Genomic DNA, 20081 nt, shown 5'->3' with positions numbered 1-20081 from the left:
TGTTACCTGCTAAATAGCAACCCTATGCTGAGAGAGCTGGGGAGAACTTTGGTGATCTCAGGAAGAGACAAGCCCCTGCACTGGGCCTCTGAGGAACAGCATGGAGCTGTGCTCTCCCCCTTCATCTCCCTCAAACCCTTCACATGTCTGCCCTCCCCTTCAGCACCTGCGGCTGCTTCCGTTCCTCTTTTTCCCCAGGTGGGATGAGAAAGCAAACTCAGATGTCACCTCCTGATGGATGGTGGTGGCCTGAGCCCCGGAGCCTGCTGGGCAGCACAAAGCTCCCAGCTGAGCCCTGCTCACCACTCCCCGGTGGGTGCTAGCTTCCTCTGCAGCCCTGTCTGGACACTGTGGGAATGCTCGCCTTTCTGACTCCACAAGGAGCCTTGAATCTGAAACGGTCATCATGTAGATGCTTCGAGTGAGCCAACAGTCCCCAGCAGGAATGGAATCAGGGGTCACCCAGAGCTTACGGCTACCCCTGACTCATGCTGTGACCCTCTTAGAGTCTTGTCACAGGGGCTTAGGTCAGAGCGTCTCAGGCTTAGAATCTTGGGTCCTTGTTGGCTGCTGTTGAGTCAGCCCGTGCGTTAGAGTACAGCTGCTCCATACGGTTTCTTGGCTGCCATCTTCACATAAACTGGTCACCAGGTCTTTCTTCTGCAAAGCCTTTAGGTTAACAGCCAATTGCCAACCACTTGCACCACCCGAGTTCCTTAATACCATAAACATGGAAGCTGTTTTCCATGTTATAATATTAGGCCCATCTGATCTTAAACTGAGGGTTTTTAGACATCACAAGTCCAGGGAGAGGCCTGGGTTTGCACTTGGTGCTGCTGGACCTGGAAGCTGCTGACAATGAGCTCTGAGCCCCAGGGTTTCATGGAGGCTCCCTAGGGCTGTTGAGGGAGTGGTGGGGTCTCCCCTGGGTGGTAGAGAAACAGAGCCAAAGGGGTCTCCCCAGGTCCTGCTCCAACAGTGCAACTCCGTTTTATCTGTTTCATATGTTGGGGTTATACTTGGGAAGGGAGCTCATCTGCTTAAAAATGAAGAATAAAGTCCAGGCCCAGTGCTAGGCTGCAGCTCTGTGCCAGGATCTGCCGCAGCCTGAGAGGGTGACTGGCTGGCGGGTGGACACTCAGGCAGGCCGGGTGGGCCCCCGGGAGGGGTGAAGGTTGCTCCAGGCCACCGTCTCCTCCCCCTCTCACTCCTGCTGTGTTGTTGCTGCAGCCAGAGAACACTCCTGGGTCTGTCGCCCCGTTGACTGGGGTGACAGTTTAATAGTAGCTTCCTGGGCTGTCATTTAAATCTGCCTGCCAGGTTAGTAGGCCAGGGGCGGGCTGGCACGCCCCCTGCCCCCACCCCGGATCCGCATTCTGCTGGCAGCGGTCGTCTTGGCAACGCCAGGGCCTGGTGAGCCCTGCAAAAAGGGTAGCCATGGGGGGGCGCGCTTTCATCTCCCCGACCTGGGTACAAGTGGCCCAGCTGCCTTAGGGCTGGACTGTGGGTCTGGAGCCAGGCCACTGGTACAGGCTGGGCCTGGGAGAGGAAGTGGAAACAGCCGAGTCCCTCTGTATACTGGCTCCAAGATGGGGGCTTTATTTACCTCTTTGCTCTTAGCCACTCAGCTGCCCTGGGAGGGGAAGGGATCCTCCCTAGCCCACACAGCAACAGAGTTGAACTGGAATCCACCTTTCCTAAGGGTCCCTGCTCTGCCCTCAAGGAATATTTCCTGAGGCCTAGGACTTGTCTGCAGAAACCTGAGGGTAGATAGAGCCTGTGTCCCTGACCTCTCATCTCCCTGCTCCTGTGTGCCCGGCATCAGCCCCCTCCTCCCCATCCTAGGCCCTCCCTCTGGACAAGTCCCTACTTGGAGCACTGGGGTCTCTTTTGTATCACTCTGGGCCAAGTGCTCTGCAAACTCCTTCTTGTGTTTTTCAAGGCCTGGCAGAGCTGGCTCAGAGGAAGAGGGTGGGTACCGGACTCTGCTGTGTAACTGTAGGCCAGTCCTTCCCCTCTCTGGGCCTCATCTTCTCATCTGTAGGATAAGAGGTTGCACCACAGCAGTGCTGTCCCCAGTGTGGCTCTTTGGACCACTTGTTCCTTGGGAAATTAATAGATGTGGCATCCAAAAAAGGAGTTCTTCGGTTAAAAATGTTTGGGAAGTGCTAGGGGAAACAATGAGAGATCTTTATTGCAGGCCTTCTCAGGACCTTTAGTGAACCAGGGGGCATCATGAGTCTCTAGGGGTAACATTCATGATGACCACCTGTGCTATCTGTCCTGTACTCTGCCTCTCTGTTCTGCTGCTAGGGACCAATCATCCATCCTACACAGCTCACCAAATCCCAGAGGAAGTCCTGACAGCCTGGAGCACTGGGTTTTGTTACCTGCTAAATAGCAGCCCTATGCTGAGAGAGCTGGGGAGACCTTTGGTGAGCTCAGGAAGAGCCAAGCCCCTGCACTGGGCCTCTGAGGGACAGCATGGTGCCAGGTGGGGCGAGTTGGCCCTGGCCTAGCAGAGCTCCTGGGTTCCTTGCACTTGGCCCCTCCCCAGTGCCAAATGTCCAGTCTGCTGGCTCCTTTACACCCTAGGCCTGTCATCCCTCTGCCTGGAATGTCCTTCATTCATCACCCCACTCCCATGACACCAACACCTCTTCCTTGAACATGATCCACCTTGTCCAGGAAGCCTTCCCTGAACTCTGAGCTGGCTTCCTGGCCACACAGTGGAACTGGGAGTCTGGATACCTGGGAGTCAAGTGCAGCCCTTCTGCAGAGATATGCTGTGACCTTGAGCAGTCACTTTTCTCTGGGCCTTGGTGCTATGGCTTGTGGAATGGGAGAGCTGTCCAGGGGCCTGCAAGATGCTTAACTCTTCTAATTGCTAAGAGGAAGCCACATGGAGCAGCTTGCCTGGCAGCCTTCACTGATGTTTGTTTTGAAACCCCTTTCTGCACAGGGCCTGTAAGATGAGTGTGGGTGGGAACAGCCAGGAAGGAAACTGATTGTCTTAGGGAAGGACGCCTCTGGGGGTGGGGAAGGAGGTGCCGAGTGATCATAATAATTTCACAAGATCCTAGATTCAGGGCGTTTAGAATGGCTAATGAATCAGTCAGCACCACACCTCTACTTTCCAGATGTAGTAGAAGCAGGCCCAGCAGAGTACTGACTGATCCAAGGTTACACACACAGCAGCTGGAGCCATGGCTGTGACCTTACACACCTTTATACTTTTTAATTTATACATCTCTGGCACCATCCTTGGCCCATTTGCTCATCACAAATGATGATGGGTTTGGCAAGGCAGGGATGTTACCCCTGAATGCAGAGGAAGAATTGAGGCTCAGAGAAGTTGTGTAATTTGCAAAAGCTCACACTGCCCACAGGTGGCAGAACCAGAGCTCGATCCACCTCAACCGGGGACTGTCTGATGCTTTTCTTGCCCTTCCCTCTTATTACAAACAGCAGCTCCCACTTCCTTTGTCCTGTATTTCCCATTCTCCCCAACTGTGCCCTGGGGTCGGCCCCTCCTCACTGCCCCCTGGAAGCCTGAGTCTTTTGTGGCAGCTCATCTGTTGCCATGGCACCAGATTATGATGTCGCAGACCCTGGATGACTATGAAATGCTCCTGGGTTGTGGAGCATTGGGACTCACAGAGGTGGGTATTGTTCAAGGGGCAGACTGGCACTGAGGGACATAAATCCCTGGAAACAGGGAACCACCACAGCCTTGAGCCCAGTTTGAGGTCTTACCCTGGGAACTGGAGCCAAGGCCAGCAAAGTGGGGGTCTGGCATGACTTGCTTGGATGGTCCCAGAATTGACTACTTGGCCCTCATGGCTTGGCAGGACTGATGTGGGCTCTTGATGAGGAGCTGTTGGGCTCATTACACTCAACGACCCAACGTTTCGATGCTCACTAGGATTCCAGAGAGAGCTCTTTTAACTGTTGTCCTTGTGGCAGAACTGCATGGGAAAGCCACCATCCCCACTTGTCCAGGGTCACCAACAAGAAGGTGGCTATGCCAGGATTCAGTTTCAGCTCTGACTTCAAATCCTTTCATGTAGTTACTCTTCGGCTAAGGCTTTCCAAAGTGGTTTAGTGTAAGCCCCAACCTGAAAGTGACTGTGCTGCCTTAGTTTTATGAAGGCAGAGCACAGGTCATCCCAGACCCAGAATTATCTGCTGCACCCTTCTGAGCTCACCTCACTCAGGCATCTCTGTGCTATGTGGTTGATCCTGGCCCTACTGTGCCTCATCCTGTGACCCCTGGGACCTAAGAAGTGTTTCACTGGTCCCTGAATTTGCCTCTGTGGGTCATTATTCTTAGCCTGATAACACTGAGATGGCTGAGGGCCATAGAGGAAATATCCCAAGCTCTGGCAGCTGTCACACCAAGTTGGAATCCCACTTCTGCCACCTACCACTTCTGGGACACTAGGCAGGGCCCTCACCTCTTTGAGCCTCAGTTTCCTCCAGGGCTTCTAACTGGTTCAAAAGGGTTTGGTCATAGTTTACAGAAACAAGGGCAGCATAGCAACCAGATGTCTTGTACAAAGGCTTTTGACCCAAGTAGGAAATAGGCAGCAGTGCCCTACTCAAAGACGGCAGCCGACCACACCACTTTAAATGTGTGTCAGCAGATCTAAATCTGCCAGACAAGAGATTTGCTTGCTATACAATGTGTATACTGCCCTTGTTTCCATTGGCCATGACTGAACCATTTTGAACCTGCTTGAAGCCCTGATTTCCTTTTCTATAAAATGGGATTAACAGCAACCCCCAGAATAGTTGTGAAGAGTCATTGACTGGGATAGTGGTTGAAAGAGCCAGGGTGGAAAATGCCCAAACTGATCCAGACAGTGAATAAATCTGTTCTAAAAAACACCACCATGTTCATCAACAGATGTTTGAGTAAACAAAATGTGGTATATACACACAATAGAATATTACTCAGCTATAAAGAGAAATGAAGTTCTGATAACATGCTCCAACATGAATGAACCTTGAAAACATTATGCTAAGTGAAATAAGACACAATAGGGTAAATATTGTATGGTCTTACTTATATGAAATGTCTACAATTGTCAGATGCATAGTAGATTTGTGGTTACCAGGGGCAGGAAGGAGGGAGGAATGGGAAGCTATTGCTTAATGGGTACTGAGTTTCTGTTTGGGGTGATGCAAAGCTTTAGGAAATAAATACTGGTGATATTGGTACAACATGGTAATTATAACTAAGGCTACTGAACTGTATGCTTAAAAATGGTTAAAATGACAAATTTTGTTATATTTATTTTACCACAATAGAAAAGGAAATTTAGGGAAACACACACACACCCCACCACAGGGCACCTGTCCCTACGGCTGCCATTCCTATGCCTGGCTGACCTCAAGGCCGCCCTTCAGGACTGTGATGACACCTTCAGCTGCTCTGGCCTCCTTCCCCAGGCCCTACCAGGATTTGGCACACTGTAGGAGCCCAAGCTCACCCCCATCACCCCAGAATGACAGAAGGAAGGGGTCTGTGACAGGCACCCTGTGCCCAGTGATGGAGCCCATTAACCCCTTCTTGGAGCCTGCCTTACTGTTCCGGGGCTGCCTGCCTGTGATGCATTCTGGCCAGGGCTGCTGTCTGCTTGCTCAGCTCCTGGGGCAGCTGAGTGGATTCTCTTCTGTGTGCTCAGTGCTTGGAGGGAGCTGTTGTGGATCAGAGCAGATGCCTGACTGCAGATTCAGATTGTGACTCTGCTCCTACCCAAATGTGACCCTGGGCATGTAACAACATCTGCAGGCCTGGATTTCCTCAGACGTCAAATGGGGATGTGGCGGGGCTTGTTTTGTGGGCTGCCTGGGTAAAGCACAGAGACTGGCACACAGGATGCACTCAGCGTTGGAGCAGGAAGAAGACAACATGAGGATGTGTGTTTCATTTTTCAGATTCTGTGTCTCTTGTGAAGGGAAATCCTCCGGTGTTCATGTTAGGAAATGCCCTAGGTGCTGTGGTTTATAATAGTACTTGCTTTCATATGACTATGAGCTGTGATTTTCTAGAATGCATTATTGGTATTTATTACTGACAACCACCCCTCAGTGCTGGGCTCAAAGAGGGCCTCTTTAGGGCCCTGGCCAGATGGAAGGAGAGCTGGTTCTTATCCCTTCCTGGTATGTCCCTAGTCCAGCCTCTTTCCCTCCCCAGGCTTTAGGTACCTTGTCTCCAGGTAGACCCTGATTCCTTGCTTTTTTACTAGCCCTACCACACACACAGGTGTGTTTCTAAGGAAATGGTGAAGGAAACAGCTTAGCATGCAAATGTACTATGTGGATTCTGTTGAAAAGAAAGGAAGAAATGGAACAGATTCAGGGGTCCCAGACCCTGTCCCTAAATCCTTGCCAAACTGTCCAGGGCAGAGGGAGCAGACAGGACCTCAGAGGCAGCCAGGGGGCCTGTGAATAACTACATAAAGCTGGCCCAGGAGAAGGGGCTTTCTGGGGAGAAGGTGAACCCCCAGCCCTAGAGGTATGGGAGTACAAGCCAGGCAGCTATGATTCTGTTCAGTTCAGTGTCCCCACTAAGATCTACCCTGAGTTGGGTCCTGAATCTGACATAACCCCTGCCCTGAAGGAGCATCAGGCCAGTGTGGAGAGAGGCTCCAAAACAAACCATGTTGGATTGTCATTAAACTATGGCCCATTGCCAAATTTGGCCTGTTGCTTGTTTTTTTAAATAAAGTTTTATTAGAACACAGCCATGCCAATTCACTTACCTATTGTCTGTGGCTGTTTTCACTCTACAATGATAGTTGAGTAGTGTGACAGAGACCATGTGGTCTGCAAAGCCTAGAGATATTTGAGAGGGCTCCAGCTCCTCTTCGGACAATGTATATAGAGCAGCAAAGGGCCCTGAGTAGGGTTGATCTGTGTTCTTGTCCCAGACCGACTACCAGCTGTAAGAGCTGAGCCTGCCATGACCTCTGTGAGGGCACAGAGCACCTCATTTCCTTCACTTCTAATTAAGACTCAACCACAAAAACAGCAATAGTGCTGCTGACTGAGCACCTGCTCTGCGCCGGGATCTCTGTTGTGTGTTCTTCCCATGCTGTAACTTCCCATTACTCCTCCTCAGAGCGCTTTGCTTTCTCCTTCCCATTATATAAGGAGCTCTGGTGGTGAAGTGCCTAAGGCATTTGACTGCTAACCTGAAGGTTGGCAGTTCAAACCCGCCAGCCACTCCGCAGAAGGAAGGCTGGACACACCACTTCTGTAAAGATTTACTGCCTCAGGGATCCAAAGGGGGTTGCTATGAGTTGGAATTGACTCGATGTGAGTTTGGTTTGGTTTTGGGTCCCATTATATAGGTAAGAAAATGGAGGCTCTGAGGTTAACATCCCAAGGCCACATAGCTAAAAAGAGGCAGATGCAGACTCAAACCCCGGTCTGGAGCTCCCCACTGCAGTCTGTCAGTACCTGCAGGCAAGGGAATAGTTTGAGTTTATATGATAGCTCCAGGACCTTGCCCAATAGCTGTTCTTTCTACCGCTCTGAACACATAAAATACCTCATTAATCTTGCCACAAAGTAATCATTTGCTTTCAGGATTCATTAGCCAGAGCTCCCTGGTGCATGCTGAAGGGGCCTCAATGTCCAGTCTGTTATGGGAAATGGGTCAGGCAGGCAAAGGGGCTGAGAACTGGCTGAAGGGGCAAAAGCAGCTGCTCTAGGACATCAGAGAAGGCTTCTTGGAGGTGGTGACAGTAGAACCAGACTTTGAGAGAAGAGTCAGGTTGTGCCCACAGAATGGGCATTCCCTTGATGGATCCCATCACTCTTGCTGGACTTGAGTACCCAGAGAGCAGGGCCAGATGTCACTTGTCTCCACCTGGTGATCAGTAAGAGTAAATAAACGTTTCCCTCTTGTTATCTTTCCTTGGTGGGCTGGGTACTGTGTGGCCCAGTGACCAAGCATACCTGACTGTGTCCGAGAAAAGCCTCCTGTGCCTACCAAGCTCCTCACGCTCTTTTCCTCACCCTGCAGCCAAGAAGACCTGTGCGGACAGTGACTTCACCTGTGACAACGGCCACTGCATCCCCGAGCGGTGGAAGTGTGACGGCGAGGAGGAGTGTCCCGACGGCTCTGATGAGTCCGAGGCCTCTTGCAGTGAGTCCTGCCCCTCAGGCCGGGGAGAGGAGCCCTGGCTCTGGGCCTCAGTTTCCTCATCAGATCTTCCTTGTTGGATGGTTGTGGAGCTCACGGGAGGTGATCAGTGGGCACACCCCCAGACCTCACTTGTGCCACACCCTGTAAATTACCAGGTGTGTCAGATTGCTGCCTTTCTAGTTACCTGTTTCTGGACTTGATTTATAGCCCTCTTAGGCCTGTTGTTGTTGTTGTTGTTATGTGCCGTGGAGTAGGCCCCAACTCATAGCGACCCCTCCTTGGGTTTCCGAGGCAGTATCACTACGGAAGTAGGATTGCCCAACCTTCCTTCCGAGGAGTGGCCTTCTGGTTAGCAGTCAAGTGCTTTAGCCACTATGCTACCAGAGCTCCTCTTAGGCCTGTTACCAGAGCCAAAAACAGTCCCACTGAAACTCTGGCCCAGCAGTAACCACAGCATGTCATCCAGGCTGACCCCCAGCCTCCCCCACTATTTTTCTTGAGGGCTGTAATCATAATTCTAACAGCACTAATGGCAGCTGACTCTTATTAAGCGTTTGCTGTTTGCTGGCACTGCATTGAGCTCTTTGTATGCATCAACTCATTTTATCCCGGCAGCAGCCTCCTGAGGCAGATACTGTCACTGTCTGCATTTTATAGAGGACATTGAGGCTTATGTTGAGTGACTTGCCCACAGTTCCCCTGCAAGGACTTGGAGGACCCAACTCTCCCCGCTGCCCTGATAGGCTGAGCCCCTGGACAGGCAGCCTGGGTCTCAGGTCGCCAGGGTGGAGGCAGAGGCAGCCCTCGGTGAGCACAGGGCCTGAGCAAGCCCCAGGCCCACCCCCCCAACTCAGGGCTTTGTCTCTCCGTGATTTCTGTTCCAGGCCCTAATCCTCAAAGCAAACTTACACCCGGCAGGTCATTCTGTGACATTTGTTAAATTAAAAAGGAGATGAGAAGGGGGCGGGGAGGATGGAACAGTCCCCAAGGCAGAGAGCTTCAGCATCAGAGCCAGAGACAAAGGACTGGGGGAGGGGGCACGTGGAGGATGGGGGGGCGGTGGCTGGCAGGGACTCCGGGAGCCCTTCTTTAGGGGTCACAGCCACCCCAGAGGCAGAGGCGGGGACAATGAAGGCCTGAGTCCCATCTATAGCTGCGGCTGGTGATAACTGGGTTTCCTTGTCTCCTAGCAACAGAGCCACCAGTCTGTGTGTGAGAGAGAGAGAGAGCAAGCGCGACCCTGCCCCTAGACAAAGGGCTTACGTTTCCTTGTACAGCTGCTCTTGCCTGCCCCCCCCACACACACACCCAGTCATGCCCCAGGCCCTATCCTTTCCTTCCCCAAGTAACCAAACTCCAAGCTGTCTTGAAGAAGTCTGGGCAGGAGGGATGCCCGCCTTGGTCTGAGCTTCCCTGGGAACAAAGCCCTGCCACGCCCACTGCTGACTTCCATCTTCACTTATGGCAATGGGAGGGAGGTGGATCCTCATTTGGAGAAAGGGAAACTGAGGCAAAGACAGGTTAAGCCATTTGCCTATAGCTGCCCAGCTAACAAGGGGAGAGCCAGGACTTGGCTCTTAACCAGAAGATGAATGCATGTTTGGGGAGGAGGCTTTGGATGGATGTAGCCATGGGGAATGGGGGTGGGCCTTTTACATCATTGCAGGCAGCCAGCTCGGCAGTCCCACCCCAGCAGCTACCTGGGGCAGAGGGGAGGAGGAGAGGAGCCACATCGGTTATTATGGGGGACTGTCTTACCGCCTGAGGGCCGTGCTCCCCTTTCTCCCCACACCTCTGTCTCTTTGTGTTGCTGCTGTCCTTTTGCATCTCTCCTCTGCACCCCCCACCCCTGCTGTGTCGAGCCACCTCCCTCAGCCTCTCTGTACCATCTTGTGCCCACCCCTCTCCTCACGCTCCCTCTCACCATCTCTTTCTCCTCCCTGCCTTGCCCCATGCTTCTCTTTGGGTGTGCAGGGGCCCTCCTGCCTCACCCCTCCTTCCTCCCAGCTGTAAGGCAGTTATTTGACAGCTGAGGAACTGGAGGCTCAGAGAAGTTGAGGGCCTGGCTTCAAAGACACACAGCTTACTCATGACAAGTTTGTCCTCCATAACTAAAGATAACCTCTAGCCCCTCTGAGGCTTGACAGAGTGTCTTAGGGGAGCAGTCATGAAGGACCCAGGAGTTGGAAGGCCCAGTTCTCCCCAGGGCTTTCCCAGTAATTTGTGAGGTCATATACCTTTCTTGTCCCCTCTGGGACCCCAGCCTCTAACACTCCATGATTTCAAAGCCTTCATAATCCTGATTTCTGGGCTGGGAAATTCTGTGACTCTTAGTGTTCTAAGACTCTCTTTCTCCTTTGCCTGAGCCCAGCTGGATCATAAGGCCCAGGATTCTACTTACTGTGCAGTTACAATGGTTAGAGATGGGCAAGGCATATATGTGATGGGGTGGGCTGCCTGGAGAAGGTTGGCCAGAGGGTCCTCAAGGGTCAGGCAGAATTTAGGGCAGCAGGACCTGGTAGCAGGCTGGCTCACAGCTCCCCAACTGAATAGAAACCTGGCAACCAACCCGCTGCCCATTTAATTGGCATTGCTATAGCAACCTCCATAGCCTACCAAGTTCCTAGGACTGTGCCAGCTCCCAGGATAGAGCCCTGCTCTGCACCCCTCAAAAAAGATTATGAGCAGTAAAGCCTAGTAGATGTAGTGTCTGCTGTAGTTGGGTTCAGGTCCTCTAACCTATGAGACTTCAGGCAAGTTTCCCAACCTTCCCGAGCCTCAGTTTATTCATCTGTTAAATGGAATAATGGTACCTTCCCTACAGGGGGACATGAGGATCAAACACAAGCAAGGTGTCCATGCTGAGGTAAATGGCAGTGTAATGTTTATTATTATATTTTGGCTCCAGGCCCTGCCCTACCCCACCTCCCCCACCACCCATTTAAGATATTAGAATAGTATAAGTGAGGGGACAGTTTGCATCCAGAGGGAGGGTCTGGGAGCCAGTCCCCATTCTGTGTTTTCCGTGCTGTATTTTCTGCCCTGGGCTGGCTGAGGTTTCTCCCAGCAGAGTTTTCCTCTGGGTTCTGTGTCTATCAAATATAGCCAGGAGTCACAACAGCAAAGCCCAGAACATTTGCCTAATGAAAGTAGCAATTCAGCTCTAATTATAGCTCACTTGATTGGGATCGGCTTCTGACCCACCTCCCAGCGTCTGTTGGGAGGGGTGCAGGGTGGGGCTGGGAGGATGGTTCAAGGTGAATGAGTTATTCTTCTGGGTGCTGCTTATTGGAAATGAGGCTTGATTCATGCATTGTAGAACCTTCCCACCTGGAAGCGGGGAGGGATCTTATTGATTGACCATACTCACCCTTTCTTCTTGTTGGTGGGGGCTGGGGAGTCGATTTTCAATTCATAGTGACCCCATGTGACAGAGTAAAACTGCCTCATAGTGTTTTCTGGGCTGTAATCTTTATGGGAGCAGACTGCGAGGTCTTTTCTCCCACAAAGCAGCTGGGTGGGTTTGAACTGCCAACCTTTCAGTTGGCAGCTGAGTGCTTAACCGCTGTGCCATCAGGGCTCCTTCCCTCTCCTATTAGAGATCAGGAAATGGAAGCCCAAAGAGGGAGCGTGGTTTGCTGAGATTGCTCAGCAAGTTAGGGACTGACATGGTGTGAAAGAGCCCCCAGGTATAACTGTCCCCTTCTGTATGGTGGGATATCCCAGTGCTGAGCCTCCTGGGGCAGGAGCTCCATTGAGTGGCACCGATACTGAGTGACACCGTCTGAGTGGTTGGTACCATTGGGAGTTGATGATCCCCGTTTGGAGGCTGTCTGCCCCTAAAACTTCCATGAGCTGATCCTATAGATACGCTTGTTCAACAACCAGCCACCAAGCAGTTCCATTCATTTGTTCAACAGACATTTTCCTTGTTTCCAATTTGTGAACTTAGGAATTAGAGAAAGTACTGGTGGGTTTGGCTTTCTGGGATAGGACTCTTTAGGAATGTGAAAAGGCCCAGAACTACACAAAGATGGAGTTTCGGGCCTCGCTGCCAGCTTTGGGGAATTGCCTGACAGACAGTGGGGTTCTTCACTGCTGTTTTTCAGATCCTGGGACACTTAGGCAATAGGCATCTGTCACAGAGAGAGAGAGGCTATGACATCACTGCAGGCAGCCAGCTCGGCAGTCCCACCCCAGCAGCTACCTGGGGCAGAGGGGAGGAGGAGAGGAGCCACATCGGTTATTATGGGGGACTGTCTTACCGCCTGAGGGCCGTGCTCCCCTTTCTCCCCACACCTCTGTCTCTTTGTGTTGCTGCTGTCCTTTTGCATCTCTCCTCTGCACCCCCCACCCCTGCTGTGTCGAGCCACCTCCCTCAGCCTCTCTGTACCATCTTGTGCCCACCCCTCTCCTCACGCTCCCTCTCACCATCTCTTTCTCCTCCCTGCCTTGCCCCATGCTTCTCTTTGGGTGTGCAGGGGCCCTCCTGCCTCACCCCTCCTTCCTCCCAGCTGTAAGGCAGTTATTTGACAGCTGAGGAACTGGAGGCTCAGAGAAGTTGAGGGCCTGGCTTCAAAGACACACAGCTTACTCATGACAAGTTTGTCCTCCATAACTAAAGATAACCTCTAGCCCCTCTGAGGCTTGACAGAGTGTCTTAGGGGAGCAGCCATGAAGGACCCAGGAGTTGGAAAGCCAAGTTCTCCCCAGGGCTTTCCCAGTAATTTTTGAGGTCATACACCTTTCTTGCCCCTCTGGGACCCCAGCCTCTAACACTCCATAATTTCAAAGACTTCACAATTTGGATGCCTGGGCTGGGAAATTCTGTGGGCTCTGATAATAGGCAGGCATCTCCAAGGGTGCGGCCAGGACCCTCTACCAACCACTGCATTTCAGGAAATAAAACCAGGACAACTGAGTTAGTTCCAGGCTCTGAGTGTAGGCATTTCCAAAAGTTTCCTCATTTAAACCACCCACCAACCCTGGGAGACTATGTAATCCCCTTTTCAGACAAGGGAAGCCAAAGTACAGGCAGGGTGAGTGATTTGCCTGAGATCTCAATGTTGGTCAACGACATTTGGACCCAGGTCTGTTGGACTCCAAAACCTTTGCTTCCTCCTGTATCATGCTGCCTGGTGACCTTTGGCTTCAATATGCTGAAAGTGGACATCTGGTAGACCCCATCTGAGTAAAGTCCCAGTGAACCCTACTACCCCCAGCTACCCCTCTTGGGCCCAGAGATGACAGCAAGGCCAACAGGGTCTACTTTCCTTGTGTACATTGGTTAAGAGCAGCAGTGTGTTTGGGGCTAGAGAGACCTGGGATGGAAGTCCAATTCTGTCCTTCCCCATATGCCTCGGGCAAGTGACTTTCCTTCTCTGGGCTTCACTCCCCCATTTGTAAAGTAGAGGTAAGGATAGTGCTTATTTCATAGGGAGAAACACCACTCCCTATGAAATAGCAACACAGCAACAGCTTCCCAGACCAACTCTCCAGGGCTGTACAGTGGAGAGGCCTGACCCCAGAGCCCAAAGAGCTGGGTTCTAGCCCTGGTTTTTGGGAAACTCCGCATCAAGACAGACAGTGGGGTTTCAGGGAGACAGGCAGTCGGGACACCTGACATCTAATAGCTGTGTGACCCTAGGTAGGTTCTTCTCTCTGGGCCTCAGTCCCCTCATCGCTGCAGCGGGTACATGTCAACATGACCTCTGAGGCTCTCATGTCCTGGCATTCCAGGATGGTGCCTTGGTTCTTTGGGGGTGGGGGCTAATGTTGGGCACTGCTGGATCCTCAAGAGCCTATAATTAGAGCTGTCTATTTAGGAACACAGCAAATGTCTTATTAATTATAAAGAAAGGAAGCAGACGGATTGTTTAATCATTGTCCTTGCTGAAAGGTTATGCAATTAACTGTATAAATATTCATTAAAAGTTCAAGCACCTGCCTGCTGTGCTGGGGTCTGTAAAAACCAGGCCCCAGAGGTGATGTGGATGGCCAAGGGCCACTTCAGTCACCTGGGCTTTTGGGTGGTTCTGGTCTCTCCTCTCCCCCCATAGGAGTGTGCGGGGCTTGATGGAATGTGTAGAGGAACCCAAACTCTGCCTCTTGCCTGCTGGCCAGTACTTTGGTCTCTCTGAGCCTCACTTTCCTTATTTGTAAAATGGAGTGCCTAACTTATAGGACCTCCTCCATGCTCCATTCCAGGGACATGGCACGATTGTCTTTGTGAATGGCACCCCTGGAGCTCACGCTCACAGCCTGCAGAGCCTGCTTCCCAGGCAGGGTATGGTGAGGGCGAATGGAGTAGATGACATACTGTGGGTGCTCAGTAAACATGGCTCTCTTCCAACTCCTCTGTTGGGTTGTTTCTTGAAACCTGGCTCAGGGGTTAGCAAGCACCTTGTCCATCCACCCCAGCGCTCTCTTGGGGGATTGCAAACATATGGGATGCTTATATCATTTTTAGGAGCTCTGGTAGCATAGTGCCTAAGGCACTTGACTGCTAACCAGAAGGCTGGCGGTTCAAACCCACCAGCCACTCCTCTCGTAAGGAAGGTTGGGCAATCTACTTCCATAGTGATACCGCCTCAGAAGCCCAAGGAGGGGTTGCTATGAGTCAGGTCTGATTCAATGGCACATAACAATAACAACAACATATCATTTTTATGGGAGTGAATTTAAGATATTAATTAAAGAAAAGAAATGTCCTGTATCTTGTAGAGTGTTCACCCAGGCATTCTCAAACAGGAATAACCTACATGGGAATTACCTGGGGTGCAGGGTGGGGTTGGGGGCCCAAAAAAAACAAAACAAAACTCATTGCCATCAAGTCGATTCTGACTCATAGTGACCTCCATTGGATTTCTGAGGCGGTAAATCTTTACAGAAGTAGTTTGCCCAGTCTTCCTTCCACAGAGTAGCTGGTGTGTTTGAACCACCAACCTTATGGTTAGCAGTAAAATGCCGATTCCTGGGCTCTGCCCTCAAAGTCTAGATTCAGTCAATAAGGGCTGGGGACCAGGAACCTGCACTTTTCAAAGCTCTGTTGTTGGTCAGAGGGCACTCTGGGAAATGCTGGTCTAATTCTGTTCCCTCATGTTCTGGTGGGGCCCCGAGGGAAGTGCTGACCTGAGATTCCGCAGCATGTTGTGGGGGAGATGCTCTGGAAGGACCTGTCTTCTGACTCCCAGTCCCCTTCTGCCACCCTGCATTACAGCCCTGAGGTGGCTTTTTAAAAGGTCTCTGAGTGTCAACACTTCCAGGGCTCTGCCCAATAGTTGCTTGTAGTGAGAAATATCCGTAAAATGAACTCTAAGAGTCCTATATTCCCAATGGATTGCTTTATGTTTTGTGACATGTATTCCTAGGGTAACTTTGGGGTTCACACTTGGGGAGCCCAAGGTGCTCCTCTCCCAGTGCATAGCAGTGTCTGGGGGCCTTATTCCAACACCTGCCCTCTCCCAACTTGTCTGTGGCTTGTTCTCCAGCCGTGGTGGCCATTTAGCCCAGCTGTGGAAGGAAGAGGAGGGGAAACTGGTCTGATATTAGAGAGCAAAATCGGGAGTGGGGCAGGAGCGGCCCCCTGCCTAGGTGAAAGTCACTGTGCCCAGGCTCTGGCATCAGACAATGCTGACTATGAATCCCCACTCCGTCCTTTACCAGCTGTGTGACTAGAACCCAGTGCTTACTACCAGCTCTGGTACACAGCCAAACCCAACCAATTGCCATCGAGTCAATACCAACTCATAATGACCCTCATGGGGTTTTCAAAGCTGTAAATCTTTATTGAAACAGACTGCCTCATCTCTCTCCCAGCAACCTTTTAGTTAACAGCCAGATGCTTTAACCACTGTGCCACCAGTGCTCACAAAATACTCCCTGGACAAATAAACAAGCCTCGGATCCCTCCTCCGACATATGTGGTTAATAATGTTGTTATGCGCCGTCCAGTCGGACCCGACTCATAGCGACCCCTCCTTGGGTTTCCGAGGCAGTATCACTATGGAAGTAGATTGCCCCATCTTCTTTCCGAGGAGTGGCTGGTGGGTTTGAACTGCCAGCCTTCTGGTTAGCAGTCAAGTGCCTTAGCCACTATGCTACCAGAGCTCCCAATAGGTAGGTAATATTTATTGCACACTGGGCTGGGTGTCCTAAGTGTTCTGGGTACGTTAATTTTAGTCATCATAACAATCCTATGAGGCAGGTAATTATATTGTCTCCACTTTGTTGGTAAAGGACCTGAGGTGCAGAGGTAAGTTGCTGGCCAAGTTCACACAGGCAGTGAGTACTGGAGCTATGATTCAAAGCCAGCAACCATGTCCACAGTCTTCTTGCTGGGGGCTACAGCACAGTCCCCATTCCGCTGGGTGACTGGGGGAGGTTAAATGGAAGCATCTAGCACCGTGCTGGCACTTCCCAAAGACCACTGAAATTGGCCTCCTGCGTGTCCTGGAAGGCAGTGAGGAGCCAGCAATGGAGGTCTGGAATGTGTCTGCCTCATGTGAGTCCAAGAGCTTGGAACGAGAGCTGCTGTCCCCAGCCTTGAACTGGGTTCTCATTCTTTCTTCCAAATTGAAAATCAACCCTGGGGCTACAGCCCCTGATTGAGTCAGCTTCTGATTGCACTGCAGTAATTATAGCTGTGCAGCCCCTCGGGGCCCTGCCAAGCAACGGCTGCTCTCTGAGGCATCACTGACGGAGGGGGCCGTCGGGGCCTTGGTGAGCCCTCTAATCGACAGGTTCAGTTCATGGAGTCACTGATCTGGAGGGCAAATGAGGCTCTCTTAGGACATATCTTGCCCAAGAGCACACAGCTGGGAAATGACAGAGAAGTGTACGGAGCACAGCAGCTCCATGTTGCTAGAGCTCAAAGGGGGAGGTTAGGAGGGGTGGTGGGAAGTGACAGGCAGGGTCAGCCTGATCAAGAGGGACTTGAGTGCCAGACACCACGGTGCCATGAAAGTGTGTTAGGCAGGGCATTAATGAAGTCAAATTTAGGATCTGGAGAGTCCCAAGGGCAGACAAAGAAGCCTTGGTGGTTCAGTGGTTAAAGCGCTCAGCTGATAACCAAAGGGTCAGTAGTTCGAACCCACCAGCCAGTCCACAGGAGAAAGATGTGGCAGTCAGCTTCCATAAAGATTAAAACTCAAAACTCACTGCCATTGAGTCAGATCTGACTCACAGTGACCCTGCCTTGGGTTTGTGAGGCGGTATCACTGTGGAAGTAGATTGCCCAACCTTCCTTCTGAGGAGTGGCCGGTGGGTTTGAACCACCAGCCTTCTGGTTAGCAGTCAAATGCCTTAGGGACTATGGCACTCCATAAAGATTACAACCTTGGAAACCCTATGGGGCAACTCTCCTCTGTCCTATTAGGGTCACTATGACTCATTTAGGTTTGAGTTAGGGGCAGACAAAGGAGCCCTGGTGGCACAACAGTTAAGTGCGCAGCTGCTAACCAAAAGGTTGGCAGTTCCAACCTACCCAGCAACTCTGTGGGAAAAAGACCTGGCAATCTGCTCCTGTAAAGATTACCCAAAACCCACCCCATCCAGTCGATTCTGACTCATAGCAACCCCCATTGGGTTTCCAAGGCTGTAAATCTTTATGGAAGTAGAGTACCTCATCTTCCTCGCAAGGAGCAACTGGTGGGTTTGAACCACTGACCTTCTGGTTAAGCATCCAAATGCCTTACCCACTATGCCACCAGAGCTCCTTCCCATAGAGATTACAACCTAGAAAACCCTATGGGGCAGTTTTCCTCTGTCACATGTGGTCACTATGAGTAGAAATTAACTTGATAACATGTGACAACAGCAACAACATCAGGGGCTTCTTCTCAAATAAAGAAACTGAGATAAGGTGAAGAAAGGTCCTAATGGAAGCCCATGGCCTCATGCCAGTGGCTAGAACCAAGCAGTAGGACTTGTCGATGCCATGCCCCGTGCCCTCCTTGGCTAAGCCATGCACATGTGTCTGTCTCCGCAGCCAAGCAGGTGTGCCCGGCAGAGAAACTGAGCTGTGGACCCACCAGCCACAAGTGCGTGCCTGCCTCATGGCGCTGTGACGGGGAGAAGGACTGTGAGAGTGGAGCGGACGAGGCCGGCTGTGCCACCTGTGAGTCCAGGCTCAGGGGCTCAGGCTATGTCAAGCATGGCAGGCAGCCTTGGGGAATGGCGGCCACTTTAGGGGGGCAAGCGGTTCTCTGTAGGGCACAGAAGGTAGAGAAGAGGAATGATGGCTAGGACATTAGTAGCGGCCAGGCACTTTGGAGACATTTTCTTCTTTCATCCTCATGACCACCCCAGGAGTAGCCATTATCATCCCAATTTTCTGGGTGAGGAAACTGAGGCTCAGACAAGGGAGGAAAAGTGCCCAAGACTGAGGGGTAGAACTGAGATTCAAATTCAGGTTTGGATAGCACAGCCCATGAGCTTTGTACCATGTCTGCCATCTGCCCATCCATTCCATGAGTCTTTACCAACCTACTAGCAAGGATAGGAAGACCAGGGAGGGGTGGGAGCCTGAACTGCCTGAGCCAAGACCCTAGTAGTGTCGGGGTGGGGGTGGGAGGCAGATTCCTGAAGTGTGAAGGATGACTGTTGCTGAAATCTCAGATCCGTGCACAATGTCACAGGACAGGAAGACATTCCTTCCCTGCAGCCTCAGCAGGGACAGATGGAAGTGGTCACTGGGACAGTTCCACATCGCTGAGCTTCAAACACAGGATTATCTCCCTCCGGGGAGCCAGGCTGGCAGAGCCTGGGCCAGTGGGGAATGTAGCCTGGTCTCATTCATTTCAATTCCATGGGCGTCTACTGTGCACCAGGCCTGGAGCCAGGTTCTGGGAGGGTCAATGAGGCAGACCCTGCACAGTCCTGCCCTCAGGAGCTCACAACAACTGACGAGGACACAACTGACTGTCAATAACTAGGTGGTGAGGCCCGGCTGAGATACAGGCAGTCACTGAGGAGAGCTTTCACTAGGGAGTTGCCCACATCCCTCCCTCCACTGGCTTCTGCATTGGCATCCTTCCTGTAGAAATGCCATCTCCTCCAGAGGCTTCTGAGTCACAGCGTTCTAACATTCTAAGTCTGGGGTTTTAATGAGTCTGGAACAGGAAGTATCTGGGTATTGGCAGAGATCCTGGCGAGGGTGGCAGTTTCAAAGCCCTGTGACAGCATTGTCTTATTTCTTCAGCTATGATTTAGTTGGGCCTTACTGGTCCGTGGTCCTCTTCCCTCATCACTGCCCCATAACCAGTTGTTTCCTTAGCTACAAAGGCCACCACCAGTCTCTAGTCAAACTAAGTGTCTCTAACTAGGGCACAGAGTGACAGAAACATTCTCCATTAATTATGAGAGAAACTGGGGTATTCTTGGATATTGTTGGGTCTTACTGGTTTTTTTTTTTGTTTTTTTTTTTTTTTTGCCACAGTTCTCCCTTCTTTCAGTCCTTCAGAGTTTCTTCTGTCTGTGAGTGGTGGGGCTTGGTTCCCCAGGCATAGGCCTAAGAACATAGATCTTAAAGTTACTGTCTGCTCTGAAAACTTGGAGAGAACTCAATACAGAGCAGCATTTCCCACTAGAACTCTCTAGGGGGGTAGTGAGTGCCCCCTACCCTGACATGTACAAGCTGAGGCTGGACAGGAAGGAAGGGAGCTAACTAGGCATCAGCATAATATTGGGGGACAGGCATCGTGGGGTAGCACATGCCTTCCCCACCAAAGCCCCAACATCCCAACAGCCCAGAAGGAAAAAAATTACAACTGTCAGAAATGTGATAGAACTGTCAAAAGCACATGACATGAGCTGCCTACATTATGAAACTGAAGCCATCACTCTATTTTACATTCAATAACAATAAAAATTGACATTTTGCCAACAGAAAATAAAAACACAGACTCTGGGCGCCCCTATG

General features: G+C 51.4%; 1 protein-coding gene across 1 annotated transcript in view; it reads left to right on the top strand.

Annotated features, from left to right (window-relative positions):
• The window catches only part of LRP8 (LDL receptor related protein 8), a 95821-nt gene that overhangs the window by 34902 nt on the left and 40838 nt on the right, over positions 1 to 20081 (top strand). The window contains exons 3-4 of the mRNA XM_007945920.1: positions 8039 to 8161; positions 18150 to 18278. Coding sequence (XP_007944111.1) covers positions 8039 to 8161; positions 18150 to 18278 — 252 coding nt within the window. The remainder of the gene's footprint in view (positions 1 to 8038; positions 8162 to 18149; positions 18279 to 20081) is intronic.

Source organism: Orycteropus afer, unplaced genomic scaffold, assembly GCF_000298275.1.
Source record: "Orycteropus afer afer isolate SDZICR_OR568_19922 unplaced genomic scaffold, OryAfe1.0 scaffold00145, whole genome shotgun sequence".
NCBI classification, from domain to species: Eukaryota; Metazoa; Chordata; class Mammalia; order Tubulidentata; family Orycteropodidae; genus Orycteropus; species Orycteropus afer.
The sequence above is the reverse complement of the archived record's forward strand: the minus strand, read 5'-3'. Positions and strand labels throughout refer to the sequence as shown.